At 42.7% G+C, this 16,011-nt stretch overlaps 1 protein-coding gene across 8 annotated transcripts in view; it reads left to right on the plus strand.

Annotated features, from left to right (window-relative positions):
* Positions 1 to 16,011, plus strand: part of ZMIZ1 (zinc finger MIZ-type containing 1) — a 333,497-nt gene that overhangs the window by 279,680 nt on the left and 37,806 nt on the right. For 7 of the 8 annotated variants that reach the window (XM_054277262.1, XM_054277265.1, XM_054277264.1 and 4 more), the window contains one exon: positions 7,058 to 7,202. In XM_054277262.1, the coding sequence (XP_054133237.1) occupies positions 7,058 to 7,202 (145 nt within the window). Of the gene's footprint in view, positions 1 to 7,057; positions 7,203 to 14,269; positions 14,704 to 16,011 lie in introns of those variants that run through there. The other variant, XM_054277268.1, reaches the window with a different exon arrangement.

A 16,011-nucleotide genomic window follows, 5' to 3' on the forward strand; every position in this document is an offset into this window, starting at 1 on the left:
ATTTAAGACCAGACTTTGTACATGGTGTCAGTCTCATGCAGCAGTCCTGAAAGCACATGCTGAATAACTCTCAGGTTTGCAGTAAGGATTTTATTGAATAAAACCTCTGTTAATTAATGTGATACTACATTCAGTTTAATTAGGTGTTCCCTTCATTATTTATTTTCCTACAAACCTGCATGATTTTTTGTATTTTAATTGTAATACATAATTGCATTATAGATCCTACTGGGGCAAAGCTGTATATTTCTGCAGGACACAGCTGTAGCTATAGTAATGAAGGAGGCATTCTTGATAAAAGGCATTACTTAGGTACTAGTGTTAGAAATGTGTATCATGCCCTGTTCCACAGCGTTGAATTGTGGCTGTCAACTTGATGTTCCTGTTGTCATTAGCAGGGCAGTTCATGCCTCCTGAATGAGGATCTGCGCCAGCTGCCCCCTTGCTCTGCTGGGGAATTCAGTTCCATGCAGTTTGCTGGGATGAGGACTTGTTAAATCTGTGTGCCTTTGGAGGGGGTTCTCCTCCCTACAGGGGGCAGGTTTGTGTTGGCACTTTTTAGATAAAATCAGTCCATTTAATCCAACTTACTTGGACTTCTAAGCTAACATCACTGATTTTGCCTGATGAAGAGCAGCCACAATCCTCAGGTGCTCCAGAAAAGCAGCCAGCTGGGTGCAAGCCTCCCAGGATGAGGTGGCAGCAAACACCTGGGATAAGCGCTGGCTCTGTGCTGTGAGCTGCTGTGTGCAAAGTGGGCATCTGCTGGCAGCTGGAGAGACAGGCCTGGGAGGAGGGATGGACTCCCTGGGAACTGCTCTGAGTCCATGCTGAACAGCCAGACTGCTGAGAAATTCGTACTTTTGCTTTGTGATTGGCTTTGTGTGTACTCCTTTTGTGCTGTCAGCGTTGAGGCAGACACGGAGCAGAAGCTGGTGTAATGACAGGGCAGGGCTCCTCTGTCACAGGGTTAGGCCACAGAGCAGTACCCTGAGAGAACTGCAGAGGAGGGACAAACACAAATCTCTGCTAATGGACTGTCACATCCTGGGGTTGTGGCCTTGCTTTGCTGCCCTGACCGACAGGTGAGCCAGCCACTGCCAGGCTTTGCTGGGCTATGCAGGGAGGAGAGCTGCAGGAAAATCAATCCTTGAAATAGTTTGACATGAGCAGTTTCTCCCTCTCTCCATCTCCTAGCTCTTTAAAAGCAAAAAGGCTTTTAAAACACATGGGAAACATCTGATTTTCGGTTTCACAAAATTGCAAGGATTCCATCCTTTTAATGCAATTGACCTTATTTTTCTAATGCTGTCAGCACATTCAGCTTTAGGTAGTTAACATTTTCAGTGTATTTTTCCAAACATGATACAGTCTCCATTTTTCTATGTAGAAAGAACAACTCCTCTAAATAACCAAGACAATAGTTATTTCCACTCCTCTCATTCTCTTCTCATTGCTGCTTCCCTTTCCTCCCCACCAAATTACCTCACTGGATGTTTTATGAAAACTGTATTTAGATTGCAGTCTGTAGAGGAGAGAGCAGAAAGCACTCAGTAGCTCTGTGTTCTACTTATCTGGAATTCTCCATGTAAAAAAAATACAGACTTGTTTCTAAAAGCAATATAAAATTAAGGGATGTGATTGGTGAAAAATGATGTATTTTCTTATTTGTGCTGTAAATATCTTTTCAGCCAAATGCATTTCCTTCTGAGACATGAAACCAATCTAGTGAGATGGTGCTGAACAGATAGTTCTCCAAATCAAACTCCTCCTTTTTTCCTAATATTTTCATTGCAGCGAATAAGAAATACGGATCTGCCAGTCTGCCTATTGAACTATCTACTGCAGCTTAACTGCAGCAAGGAAGCAGTAATCCTATTGTGCTCTTCCAGCAGTCTCCCGGGAAGCAGAAGGCATTGAAATTACTGAGCTGTTGTCCTATCCCCTCCTCACTTGTCTTTGTGGCTGTAAATATAGTGTCTGCCTGTAAATAACAGTTTGCTGCACCTTTAAGCACGTTCCCTAACAAGAGGCAGCGATTTACTGAGGTGATAAGCTGTAACTAATACTAGGGTATCATAATGGGTAAATAGATTAGCACTGTGCTTCTCTGTATTTTGCTTTCTAGGGAGCTGCAGCTCCTGCACTCGAGGTGTTTACTGTGGCACTTTGCAGTGCCAGAGATTGCAGCTCCCAGGGCCGGGCTGGGTGCAGCTGGGGAAATGCAGCAGTGCCTCTCTGGGGCAGCATTGGGTGCACACCCTGGTTGCTTTACTTTTTCTGGTCCCTGGCCCAAAAAGGGCTGTCATGGGCTGTACCAATCTTCTGTGCTATGGCTATAAAATCATGTTTGACCTGCATCACCAGCACCCATCATGTAATGTTTACAGGTATGCCCGCATCATTTGTTGTCAAGAAGTATTAAGTGGGGCAAGCAGCCTGGGCATGATCTGTGGCTTACCCAGCTCAAGCTCCTTGATTTTCCTAATGGAAGGGCCCCAGCACTTACCAAGTAGCTGTGCTGCTGCTGGGTGATGGGCAGTCGTGGCTGTGAGGGATGGAAAGGTGCCACAGAGTAAGCTGTGGGGGCCTTTCTCTCTGTACTGCCTGGCAGGTTTTCGGCACAAAAGGGCCCTTGCAGGAAAGGAGCAGTACCAGGGGATGTGGCCGGTCCTAATAATTGTGTCGCAAATCTTGTGATATTTGGCATGTTCTTAAAGACTTGGCTCCTAGAGGCAGGGGATTAAATAACAATTGCTTCCTTTTTCTTTCAAACAAGGCTTAGCTCTGTGGTTGCAGAGAAATGCTTAAAATGTGACTTGGGCTGACTGGGAAAAAAAACCAAAAATTGCCTTCCAGCCTTCTTTTCCCTCCTTGTCCCCAGGATCCCAATGTGGATACATTGCCATGTCTTAGGATTTTTTTCAATGAAAGAATTTAAGACTATTGGACACATCCAGAAGGACATAAAGTGTTGCCAACTTTGGGTGCGTGGGAGTATTTATGAGTTTTTTAAGGAGAGGTCAGTCACATTCTGTGCTGAGACCCACTCTGCGATGTCTGGTCCTCTTCAAAGAATAGAAAAACAAAAATGTGACCGGGTAGCCGCAAGTTGAATATATCTGAACTGATTTTTTTCTCTTGCTTCCTTAGGGAAACCCCTTGGGCTAGTTGTAATTGAAATTTCTCTTGTTTTTAAATCTGTATTTCTGCTTTTCACAAATGTGAAAGCTGAGGCTGCTCTGTCTGTGCTGGTTTCTTAACGCAGTCGTCATTAGCAAATCGGTATTGATTTATTCCTATGGAAATAGATCAGTGCTGAAAGTGAAATGCAATCCCATTAAGAATGATACAGGTTTTGCAGATGGAGAAAAGTAGGTCAAATATTACACCAATCATCCCAGAGAGTGTCCCTTTAAGCCAAATAAATGTGTGAATACACTTAAACTGTCAGTACGTTATTTGATTACCATTATTCTGTATCTTTTTGCATGAGCTAGCAGAGCCCTCTATGACTGAACAGGAGTTGAAGGAAAATGTCAATTTTGGTGTATTAACCAGGTTGTATTTTTCACCTGGGCTGTGTACAGGGCTTCTTGGGGGCTGTGTGCACATGTAAGGATTCTTCCTTTCCTCTCATTGCAACAGTTGAGTTCAATTTAAGCAGGAAAGGCACATCATTGTATGCAAGGGACATTGTAGCAATGCAGCAGAGGAACACGATTTAAATCTGATCATTAAACTGCCGCAGCAAGGGGCTGCGAGAGACGGTGTGGATGGTCCATCTGCAAAATCTGTGCTCCTGTTGTACAAGGAGGAGGGGCCGAGGGGGAGAAAAAGCAGCTGCTTGGCTGTGCTGTGAGAGGGTGAGACTGACTGTTGGCACCATCTGTAGCTGTCCTTTGTGCTTGCTGCTTTATCTGTTCATTATAGTATGATACTGAAATTCTCGTGCTTTGAGTGTAAATGAGTTGAGATACGCCTAATACTGTCAGCATAAAAAGCAGTAACTAAGTACACTAAAGATGAATAGTGTAATCTGTAAATTCATTTTGAGTTTGTTTTATCTTGCTTGAATAGCCCAGGAAGTGATGTTCTCCAGAAGCCAGCTGTACCAGATGTGTGTTGGCAGGGTATATATTCATCTTACCGAGCAGAGAGCTCACTGGAGGTGGATGGGGCAGGAGAGATGGGAGGCTGCCCTGTGTGTTCCAGCAGAAGGGAGCAGACTCTTTAGAGGGAGGATAGAGCAGGTCAGAGGGGAATTGGTAACTCCTAAGGTGGCTACAAACAGCTTTGTTTTCATTCCATACACAAGTACCAACACAGGAAAGAGTGTGATTATTATACATGGTACATGAGTTGAAATGTCCTGAGGGAGGAAAGGTTGAACCATAATGAGTGCTGATAGGGATGAGTAAATTTCCTAGGTTTTTACCTGCAGTCTCTTAGTTTCTAAAAACATGAGTCCTCTCCAGATAACTTGTAGAAGAAAACCATCCAGCTTATCTTGAGGACCTCTTTTTTCTTCGATGGTTTACATTTTCCCTTTATAAATCTGCGTACTGGATATTGATAATAATAACAACTCATTTAGATGTTTTCTTATCTTCGCCTCACCAAAGCAATGCTCTCATGGGCATATTCTTTTTCCAGGAGTTACACTGCTTTTTTTTCCAAGCAGGTTTGGCTTTTGTTTGCAGATTCATGCCCTCAGATCCTTCGGGTTGTTGCTTTTTATCTTACTTGTCAAGTGCACATAGGTGTGCAGAAGGAGCAACTCCCTTCTCCCATCATAGCCTCGTCCAAGATGGATGATTCTGTAGTAATTACACTCGGCTGTGGAAGTGCTCGGCATCCACTATTACTCATCCACTGTTACTCCGTGATGGCTGCGTTAAGTGTTCGGCAGAACACTTTGTTCGTGTTTCCCGAGCTCAAGTAGCTGTGGGCAAGGGAAGAAACCCTGTGAGGCAGGAATTTGTATTTCCAGGCGGCTGGAAAGGGGGAGGGGGGCCTTTGTCACTGGCACATTAGTAATGATATGCCAGGGATAAAAGGTGAGTATAATTTGATCAAATGCTTGTTGACAGATTCCTTGGCTAATAGAGAAGCAGCTTAGACTGACACTCGTTGCTGGAACATTTCACAGAGCTGGAGGGAATGCTTTTTGTAGGCTCCGTGTGAGGCTGACAGTTTCCCAGTGACCGTATTTAGTTACATAAAGAAACGATGCCCCCCTTTTGTCACAGCAGAGCTCTAAAATGCCTCCCTAAACACCTCTCTTGACCTTCTGCTTGATAAATGCAATAAAATTGCTACCTCTTCTTTGTCCAAATGCAATAAAATTACGACCCCTTCTTTGTGCTAATGTGTGATTAATTCACAGCAGTGGCCCAGGCGATAAGTATTTTTCTTGTGTGGCCATTTAACTTGAGAAAATCTAACTGTTTCTTTTACCATACTTGCGTGCGTTTTTGGTAAAGCAGGTTCTTTTTTCTGCCCCACAAATATGACTTTACAGTTAGTCTCTTTGGAATTTGTTCTGTGTTAACAGTGCATGTGAGTAGCTGCTGGGAAAAGAAGATGGTGTACTCTGAAATGATAGTTAGCTACTGCTTATGATTGTTATTTGGTGAAAAGAAAACCATTAGAAAATTAAGACATGAAAACAGGAGCCTCAATTTCAGAGGATTCTGCACTTGTCTCTTTTAAATGAGCAAGGCTGAAATTACATCTAGAGTTTGTTACTACCCTAAACCGCTATGGCAGCTTGGGTTTTCAGTTGTCTTCCGGTTCTCACCCACCCATATAATCTGTTGATTTGTGTTCAGTCTGCAACACCTCAGGAAGACACTTAGTTAAAAATTAAACATGAAGCGGTTTTTTTTGTTCTGAGGGTTTTGTAAAGCATCCTTTAAAGAAGAAAAAAGCCCAAGCACTTCCACTTGAAAAGTTGATTTCTTTCCACTGCAGGATTTTTCAATTAGTCTGCACTTTGTTCCAGTTAAACTCCTCACTGTGTTCTCATACCTGGCTGACTTTTTACCAGAGCCACTTCTGATGTTGGAATTAAATAGGCAGCTTTAAGGCTCGGGTAGATGTTGCTGGGGACTTCGGTGGGGTGTCTTGGCTGGGTGCACTCATTGGAGCAGTGCAGTCAATTTCTGGGGCTATGCTTACTGCAGAGTAGGTGGTTTCTATAACAGGGCCTGGTCTTTTCTGAGTGTGGGTGCATAAGGGAGAGGCCACATTTTCAGGAATAATGACCCCTTTCATGTCTTGAGTTGCAAGCTCTTCTTCCCTCTAAGAAATCTCTGCATCTTCATAGTTCATAAGTGTGATTTTCCTGTAAGCACAGAATTACCCTCATTGACTACAAGATTAGGCACATAATGGAAATACACATTTAGGGGTTATGTTGGGTCAGATATAGATTTAAGTGCCTAACTTTGTATCCATACATCATTCTCCTGTTTATCTATTCAAGACTGGTAGCTCATAGCAGTTTTGGAAATTAATTTGTGCGCATGGGTTTCTCTCCAATTAATCTTAAGAAAAAAAACAGCTGAATAGAAAAGAGGTCTTTTTTTCTTTGCTCCCCTCTGTAAATGTCTTCTCTGTGTTTTTGTTATGTTTCTGTTAGTGTGAAATGAATTATTCTGCACCTTGCTTTACTTGTAACAACTATCCCATGTCCTTTTGCTTCATCCATTCTTCGCCTCTGTGCTCCTGGGCTATGGAAAATGTTTGTAACTTGGGTAAAAATGTTCTAATGGTAGTGTAGGGCAATTACAGACTGAGTTTGATAGGATAAAAGTTCTCTTGTGCCTCCTGGGCTATGCAGAATGTTTTTAACTTGGGTAAAAATGTTCTTATGATAGTGTATGGCAATTAGAGACTCAGTTTGATAGGATAAAACTCTGAGTTTCATGGACCAGCTTTGCATTCATGGTGTTTGTCTAGGTAGTGACTCCTGTTCCAGTGGCTTGCACCTGCAGGGGGCTGTGCTGGTTCCTCAGATGTGTGCTCACTGCCATTTGTTCTGTTTGCACAGCCCTGCTTTCATCGTGGTGTGAGGAGCTGGGACGGCTCTTGCTGCTTCGCCACCAGAAAAGCCGGCAGAACGACCCTCCCGGGAAGCTCCCCATGCAACCCCCCATGAACTCTATGAGCTCCATGAAACCCACCCTCTCTCACAGGTGAGTGTGGGCCCAGCCCACAGCACTGCAGGCTGGACAGTGTGTTGTGTGACAGATCTGCTCCTTGAATTGCTTGGTGCCGCTGCTGGGGGCAGTGACGCTGTTCCGTGCACTGCTCAGCACTAGGGACAGCAGGGTATCTGTAATTACAGCAAGCACTAAAGAAACTCAATTTTTCCCTTTGCTATTGCCCCATGCATAGTGAAGTGACACCTCTGTCTTCAAATCTGTGCTCAGATCAAGTGGGTGTGCTTTCAAGCTTCAAGTCATGCCCTAGAGATAAACTTGTACCTCGTGTCTCTCATCAGACATCTGCCCGATCTTTATTTAAATACAATTGGCTTTTCTTGATGTTGAAAACATTTCACTGATGTTCTGTGTTTTAACCATTATTGGAAATGTATTACATGCAAAGCAATTGTACTGTGGGTGTAGCCATAGATCAGAGGATGTGCTGTAGAGTCTTGTATCAGGTGAGGATCAGACAGCACTTGTGTTAATATAGAGAGAACATGGATGTTAAAGGACACTGAAAGAAGATGATGTGAAGCCTTTGATTACCAAATTATGTAGAGGATCACTCTTTGTAATTCTTGTTTGCACAACCTAGGTCAAAGCAAAAGCTGGAAATCAAGTGTAGACAGGATTGAGCATCCATTCAGTGCTTTATGTTTCTGGGAGTCTTTTTTTAAGGCTTTCTTTACCTCAGCATCGCATTAAAAAAAATCACAAATAGTATAAATTTGTTTTATGTAGGATTATTTTGTTAGTAAAGGACTATGAGAGCGCAATGAGTCTCAATTCCTTGTACCTAAGTTCTGTGATAGCCTAACTAACTTGGACTTTTGTGTTAGAGTGAAGCTTAGGGACATCTTTGTACCAGTGCATTTGCATATGCAAATCTGTTTGCAAACAGTTTTGGGGGTTTGGGTTGGATAGTTTTTCATTATTTTTGTTGCATTTATGGGAAAATCATGCAATAAGTCTGTCTTTTACTTCAGCCCTTGAGAATAAATGAAGTCCTTTTTTCGAAGTGTAATTAATATATCATCACTGGCTTTTCAGAGTACCTAGATTTCCTCTTTTTTAGTTGCTTATGAAATGACTGATTGTAAACACATTTAACAAAAAAACTCCAAAAAAACCTTAATATTTTAAAATAATTTTACACTTGGGAGCAGCTTTTCAGAAGACAAAGTGAAATTAGTGGCTAGTCTGACGAGAGTGTGGTGCAATATATGTGCTCTCTTAGGTGTAGTTTTGTAGTTTTTAGATGCCTGATTCTCATTTGACCTTTTAGCCTCTGTTCCTCTAGAGTCTATAAAGTACAACTATCTCACAGGGGCTGTGTGCTACATTACTAGATAATAGATAAGATAGGCACAACTCACTTCTTTCGTGGCAATTTTCCACAGAAACTGTCACATGTCAAAAAAGAAATACTTTCTTCTACTAAACCTAAATACCAGCATTTCCAGCAGCACCGAGTCATCCAATATCCTGCCTGTAGCAGAGCAGCCTGATCAGTGTTAGGCAGTCCCTGCATATTTCTCTCGAGTATTGCCCTTGAATTGCCCTACTGGGGAAGACACGGGGAGCAATTTCTAAATTACTCCTCTTTACCTATGAGATGCCTCTCTGGAAACAAAATTTCTGTGGCATCACTTCTTACATAGAATAACTGCAGCAGCCACTTGGGGGTTTGGAATGTTTGCATCACTGCTTTGGTGTGTGCTGTTGTCTGTAATTTAACTGTAACTGCTCAAAATCTCTCAGGTGGTACCTTAGAATGAGACATCCTGTGGCTCTCCAACTTCTTTTTCCACCTGGAACTGTTTATTTTCATGCGTGTTTTGTAATCAGTCTATAAGACAGAAGTGAAGTATGGTGTGAAGAAGAATTGAGTTTTCTATTTGTTTTAATTAAACAAAAGATGAAAAGCCATTAAGTACAGTATTAACTACAATCAGTGATGAACCTGTTGATGAAGCACCATTTGTATTTGCATTAGATTACAATTGGGTCAAAAGCTTAGTATTAAAGTTCACACTATCTTATCTCTAATCCACAAGACTTTTCTGTTAATTCAAACAAAAAAAAAGTTTGCTTTGTATTTCCTGAAACAATTAATGTAGCCAGCTATTTCAAGTTTTGTAAAAGAGCTAGATATTAAATTAGAACAACCAGGACCATATGCAAGAACCTTACTTAACAAAGGCAATGTAGATATATGTGAGCTGCTGATTATCATTAGACACACAATTAAATCCCTCCCCGTCATCAGACGATCTTGAGTACTCCACACAGAGCTTTTTCTGCTGTTCCTTTTACTAGCAACAAAATTACCCACAACTCTAGTCAGGGGACTAGAATCCTGATGCAGCAGGCACTACAGAAGCACAGCTGCTTAGTTTCAAAGTTGAAACAGGGCTCAGCTATTTAAAATAAATTGTGACTCAATAATGTATCACAAGAATCTAAATCTAAGGATTCATATTTAATAAACTGTGGGCACTTACACTAGAAGTAATTCAGGCCTGGCCTGTTTTTAAGGACAATCTTTGATTTTTAAAAGTTAATTGAGCTATGAAAGAAAACTGAAGTAGACTGATCAAGGAGGGCTTTCCCAGTGTTACTGTTGGTTAAATGTACTTACAGAGAGCAGAATGAAAGCCGTGTGAGGATGTGCACACATGCAACAAATGCTTTCAGAGTGGAGACTGTCTTGTTAATTTCTTTCTAAATTTAGTTTTTCATTAACAGAATGATCAAGTGTTGCATACAGAAAAACGTCAGCTAAATACCTACTGTCTAGTGTAGGCCAATTGGCTGGATTGCAAACTCCTGTGCTTTGTGAACAGAATGAGCACTGGGCTGTCAAAAAGAACCTCCCAATCTTAGGGGTTTTTTAAGTCTTTGCAGTCTAATAGTCAGCTCAAACTTGAATGTGAGATTTTATTTTCACCTTAGACCTTTTTGTTGATTAATGTGTGTAAACTTTACTCCTGTATTGAAGGACCAATGTAGGACCTATCCACCTCCTTAATCCTGTATAACTTCTAATTAAAGTCCTACTTAATGGATTTAGGGGGACTTAAGGAGAGCTGTTAGTCTTCAGGCTAGCCCTTCTGCATGGACGTGAAATTTCCTGCTTTCTAGCTTGCAGGTAATTATTTGTGTTGTAGTTTTCCAGTCTGACAAACTGTCTGTAATAACAGATACTACTCAAGGTGACTGATTTTTGAATAAATATAAGGTCTTTGGCAAATGCTGTTATATAAGTTATTGTCATTATACACCTTCCAATGCTTTGATGAAGTTCCTACTTAACACCATTACATTAAGTGGTGGACCTCTGTGTGTGTATCAAATTGAATCTTGGTTGAAATGGGTACAGTTCCAATCAGTCCCAGCAGGAATTGCACCCTGGTTCATTTTCACGTCAGTCTGACTCAGGCAAGCTCTGGGGGGCTTCTCATTTCTTGCACAGCTTGTAATAAAGCTTATTTGTCAACAAAACCACCTAGAAATAGACAGCTGTTAGTTGCAGTTTAGTGTGTTGCCATGAGCATCTGTAGGGTTCTTACTGTCTTCACTCTGCCTCCAAATTTTGGTCTTATGCATTAATTGCCAGCTGTCTCACAGTTAGTGACCAAAGGCTGGTAATGCCTCTATAGGGCAGTCATGCTTGATGAAATATATGAAGATAATGTTGTTTTTATCACAAATTACTTAGTGCCAAACATTTAGAGAAAATTGAATGGTAGATGAAATGAAGCATTAATTCAATCATACAGTGGATGTGTTATTTATTACCATTAATGTTTTATGTTCAGGCAATCATAAATACCTTTTAGTGGCTAGACTTGCTTTAAAAGAGTGATTGTTTTTAATACTTGTTTTGTCCTTTTTTTCTTCCAATTTAAACCTGACTAAGAGCTGAACTTTCAAACTTTCATAGGAGCTCTTGGAAAAGAATGGTAATTCTGTCTAAGTTTTTATTGAGTGATAAGGACTGGCTCTTGCATTGTTAACAATCAGGAGTGAACTGGTTACAACATACTAGTACCAATAGTGTCAGAAGTTCTGTAAAGGCTGCTACCTTTTCAATTTTGCATCATAGGCTGTTTTGACCAACAGTGATAGTCGCTTCAAAAAAGTCTGGGTGAGGTCAGGTGCAGCACGTGCACACTTGTATGAAAACAGGCACATTGTGCATGTTTTATACATCAGTTTGAAGTAGGGGTTGCTCCATTATGTCACGTGGCTCTGGCCTGCAGGGACAAACTTTGCAAAAGAATTCATAACTCTTGAGGTAAAAGATAGAATTGTTTCAAAGCCTTTTCATCTTTCTGGTCGTGGAGTTGTGAAATAAATATAATTAGGGACTGAACAGATGGTAAATCCTAATATAAAAGAATATACCCAGTAAAGAAACACATATTACTTCTGATTCTGCAAAAGTAGCTTTGCTGGTTTTTCCAGTTTCCTTTCTGTCAAGAAATGTTAATATTTACCATCAGGAGAGAATAGCGAAGAATTCAGAATCAAGAAATGTTTCTGTAGAAGAGTCACTCCTTAAAGAAAAAAACCCCAGAAAATTTCTTCAGAATAGTCTGCTTATGCTCTAAGCATTGCAAAGATAAAACTAGTTAGGAATTGGTCCAAAGTAATGTCCCAAGAGTTGCCCATCTCATCCTCTAAGTAAAACTACTGATACTCATTTTATCACGTACACTTAATGGGGAGGAGGTGGAAGAAAACCTTGAGCCTGTTGAAGCTAAAAGAAAATTATGAGTGCCTTCTCCTTGAAAACTGATAAGTGTAACCATTAGCTGTTGATAATTAAATATTGAATATTTTCATATTTTCATGCGAGAAATCTGCATTTCATTTTAGATAAGTTTGTGGTCAGTTCTTGTGGTAGCAGGAAACAGCAATGGGTAACTTGATTTCAAATATGTCTTCTTTGCATGCTTGGTAAAAGGTATAGGATAAGGATCATGTTTTCTTTTATATACACCGCCTTGTACAGATGTGAAAACAGGTCTTCTCTATTGATTGATGAGTCAAAGTGAGTGCTGTTGTAATAAAACTAATAGTAGCAGGATTACTATAATTTTGTGGGATTTTTTCTGATAAGTACATATAAATGGCTGTATACTCTGTATTTTTCCTGTAGATGTTGTAGTCTTACGGTGTTAGTTTGTGGGGGTTTTTTTAATTATAAAATGCCAGCTGATATTTTTAAAAGTAAACACTAGGCAAATATTATTTAAGGTCTGTCTGCTGACTGAGGCAAAATCTGATCTTCTCAGGCTTTGTGCTGTCTATGTTAATTTTTAAAATACAGCAACAGCTTTGAATAGACAGGTATCATTCTCATGTTTGGGCCATATTGAACAACAAATTGCTGAAAATGTCTGCTCATTTGTGATTTCTGTTTAGTGATTATCACAGGGTATCATGGCTCTTTGCATGAGGTCTGCTCTCAAAAGCAGGTGATATGTGCTGAGCATACATGATTTTCCCTTTCAAGCATATTGGAAAGGTACCTTCTGTCACTTGTTCTCAGTGAAACCAACTGATTTCTGGTGGCACTAGGGTTAAAAATCATTTAACTGTGGCAGCACCCCTGGTTTTTAACCATTTTGACTGTCAGCACGATAAGCATGTGGTGACACCGAAAGCTACACTTTGCCTAGCCCTTTGTTGCAAAACTAATTGAAATCACTGGGAGTGTTTTAACTGGATTGAATGCCTTTGGATAGGGCGCATCAAAATCAAGCCAGTGCCCTTCAATCTGCACAGCATCAGCCCCACCTGAGAGGTGTAGCAGTGCTTTGAGGCACAGAAGGGCCGGGGAGGGAGCTCACCGGGGAGCTCAGTGTGCGTTCTGTTCTCTGGGTACCCGCGCTGCGAGCATCGCGCTCCAGCCTGCCTGCCAGGAGGTGACATGGCTCCTAAGCAGGGAGGGAGCTCACAGTCTGGCACATAACAATTACTGACATGAATTACGGCAAATACCTTGTCTTTTTAAACGATTTGGGGGTATTTTTGGATAATTTGGCAGCAGGATCACAGATGTATATTTTGTCTAAGACTTGATATGTTTCTTGATGCCTTTTCTTTACATGTATCTGTTATTCATTCACTTACATGAAAATGTCACCCTCCACAGGATTTCTCTGTAAATAGATTACAAAAGGAGTGAATTCCCGGTGCTCAGTTTTGTCAATTGTTGTATTCCTGCTACTCCCGTACACTTGGATTCTCAAATCTCTCAGAATCGCAGTGAGAATAAAAGGAAATAGTCATTACTATTTGCAGTGGTGGAGGGCTTTTCTAATGCTTTCCCTAAAAAAGAAAAAGGGGTTAGCAACTCGAGCTAAGACACTCTCGGCTGGTTTTCACTAGATATGACAACAAAGCCTGCTCGGCAGACAGAGCCATCAGCAACCTGGGCAGATGGGTCGGTGACATTAATTAGACACTGGCAGTGCCTTTAGCAGGAATGGGTGGTCTCTTGCCATGAAAGGGCTGTTCCGGGGCTGGGGAGCAGCGCACCAGCCGGGCACCGTCTTCAGTGTCCTCGTCTCCACCGAGCTGGGAATGCGGGGAAGGTACCACAGCCTGTTCGTGCTCTCAGCTCCACTTAACGCGTCAGGGGAGATGCGATGTGACTGTTTGTTTGCCCGTGTCCCTGTGTCACCAACAGCATTCCCAAACTACCCTGACAGGCAGGCAGAGCGCGGAGACGGCTCGGGGAGACGCTTCTCAGACCTGTCCCTGCGCTGTCCCTCCCCGGCCAGGTCACTTGCCCGGGCTGCCCCTGCCCTGCCCTGACCGGCCCGGCCGCTCCGTCCCCGCCCGCCGCGCTCCGGGCGCTCCCCCCGGCCCGGTGCCGGTCCCGGTGCCGGTCGTGGCCCGGCCGCTGCCCTCAGGGCTGGGCAGGGCTGTCCCTGCTCCCCGGGCAGCCCCGAGCCCCCAGCCCGGCTCGCTCCCCGTGAGTTGCGGCGGTGCCGTGCTGCCCCCTCCTCCCTCTCTCCCTCCCTTCCCGCCGTGCCTCTCGAAGAAAGCGGGTTTTTTTCTGTTGTCGGGGAGCGTAAATCAGCTTCATCTAAAATCTCGGAAGTGCAAGTCCATCACATCTTCCTCCGAGTCGGCTGCTACACCTTGCGTGAGTCAGACTGCAGAGCTCCCGGTGCCCTTCTCGCTGTGCGGGGCTGCTCGTGTTCCCCCTGTCTCAGAGGCAAAAGCACAAGTGGAATCTGCTCACGCTCTCAGCGGTTCCTTCCCCGGTTGTTGTAGCAGTCGCTGACCTCCAGGCACTATGAATAAACAGCAAAGCTGGGAACAAAAGGAGTCTTCTGGCTGCCATTATCTCACATTAACATAGCAGACGCGCTGCGGTGTGAACAATGCGAGTCTCATTCGCCGATAATCAGCGAGTACCCAGGCATTTGGATTACCAAGGCAACAGGCAATGGTAGAATACTGGGTGGGTGTGTTTTTTATTGTAAAGGAGCAGTCGGATATGGAAACCCAGGTATATTGATAAAGCAGAGCAGAAGGAATGCCTGGTGGCAGGGGGGGACTGAGGGCTCGGGGTTGCATTCCGACACACGTGAGATAAATAAGACATGGATGAAGCAGGTCTGTGCTGTGAGATGCAATAAAGATTAAACTGCATTTGTCAAGCTGAAAACGATCATAAGATAATTTCAGCATTTTGTAAAAGGTAACAGGTGGCATGTTAATAGCAGGGCTGTTACCGGTGGATTTTGTAACTGTAATCTGGGCTGTAGTAATGCATTGCATGGTCTACTTGTGTGACAATAGAGCTGGGTGTGATGGTTTAATCTTTTTTCCTTTTATCAGATGGATGCTGTAGTCCCCATGTCAGACAATGTAACCCCCTCTGCTTCTTAGAGGCAGGAGTGGGTCTCAGCAGTATTTTTGTTTCTTACCTGCATAGCTGTGATCGTTTATTCCACATGGACAGAAAGAAGTGGCATTATCTCTGTATCTTTGCGTGTGCACACACGTGTGCGTGGACATATATGAAATCTGTAGTGAAGCAGGACTGTGTGTGCATGCAGGGGAAATGTGGGGTTTTGCAGGTTCAAAAACTTAAGAATTAATCTAATTATTTGGCCTAATGCATTTTTCTAATTTCAGCAAGAGTTAAAATCAGATGCAGTAACTCTTGCTGAGCCGCATGAGACTTGCAGGCATGGCTCTAAGTGATGACACTGAGTGTAGAGTAAAGAAGCACAGCAGCGAGTGTGTCACAGCCCGATTTGTAGCAACCCAGTGTGAAATGGAAGGCAGCATTCCCGCCTTGTGCAGTCATAAGTCATGCAGGCCTCACAGGCCTTGTCAGAAATGTAAAGAAAAAGTTACGGTCTTTCAGTTTCCAGAGGTACTTTGTATCACCTGCTGAACTGCAGCTCGGTTTTGCTGTCTCAGTCTCCATGCAAACGCCCGTATTGTGCATACGTGTGTGGCTGCATGAATAGTTATTATCAATGTGTGTGTGGATATTTAAAAGAGCAGAGGCAGGGGGTGATAGCCACCTGCTAGCAGCAGGTGCCATCCAAACCACTGAGCTGATAAATGGCTCGTTGCCTTCACCTTTTGACTGCTTTGCCTGCATCTTCTCACCTAGAAGGGGTTCAGAGTGCTTCAGTGTTTGCATACAGTTTGCCAGAAAACAGCCTCCTTCTTTTTACAGTGAATTATGAAATTTCTAACTGCTTTCAGTCTTCCTTTTCATCCGGTACTGAAACAACACTTGAGGTAATTC

The sequence above is a fragment of the Melozone crissalis genome, unplaced genomic scaffold (genome assembly GCF_028551555.1).
Source record: "Melozone crissalis strain CALT ecotype California unplaced genomic scaffold, PUWL_Pcris_2 ptg000019l_1, whole genome shotgun sequence".
In the NCBI taxonomy this organism is placed as follows: domain Eukaryota; kingdom Metazoa; phylum Chordata; class Aves; order Passeriformes; family Passerellidae; genus Melozone; species Melozone crissalis.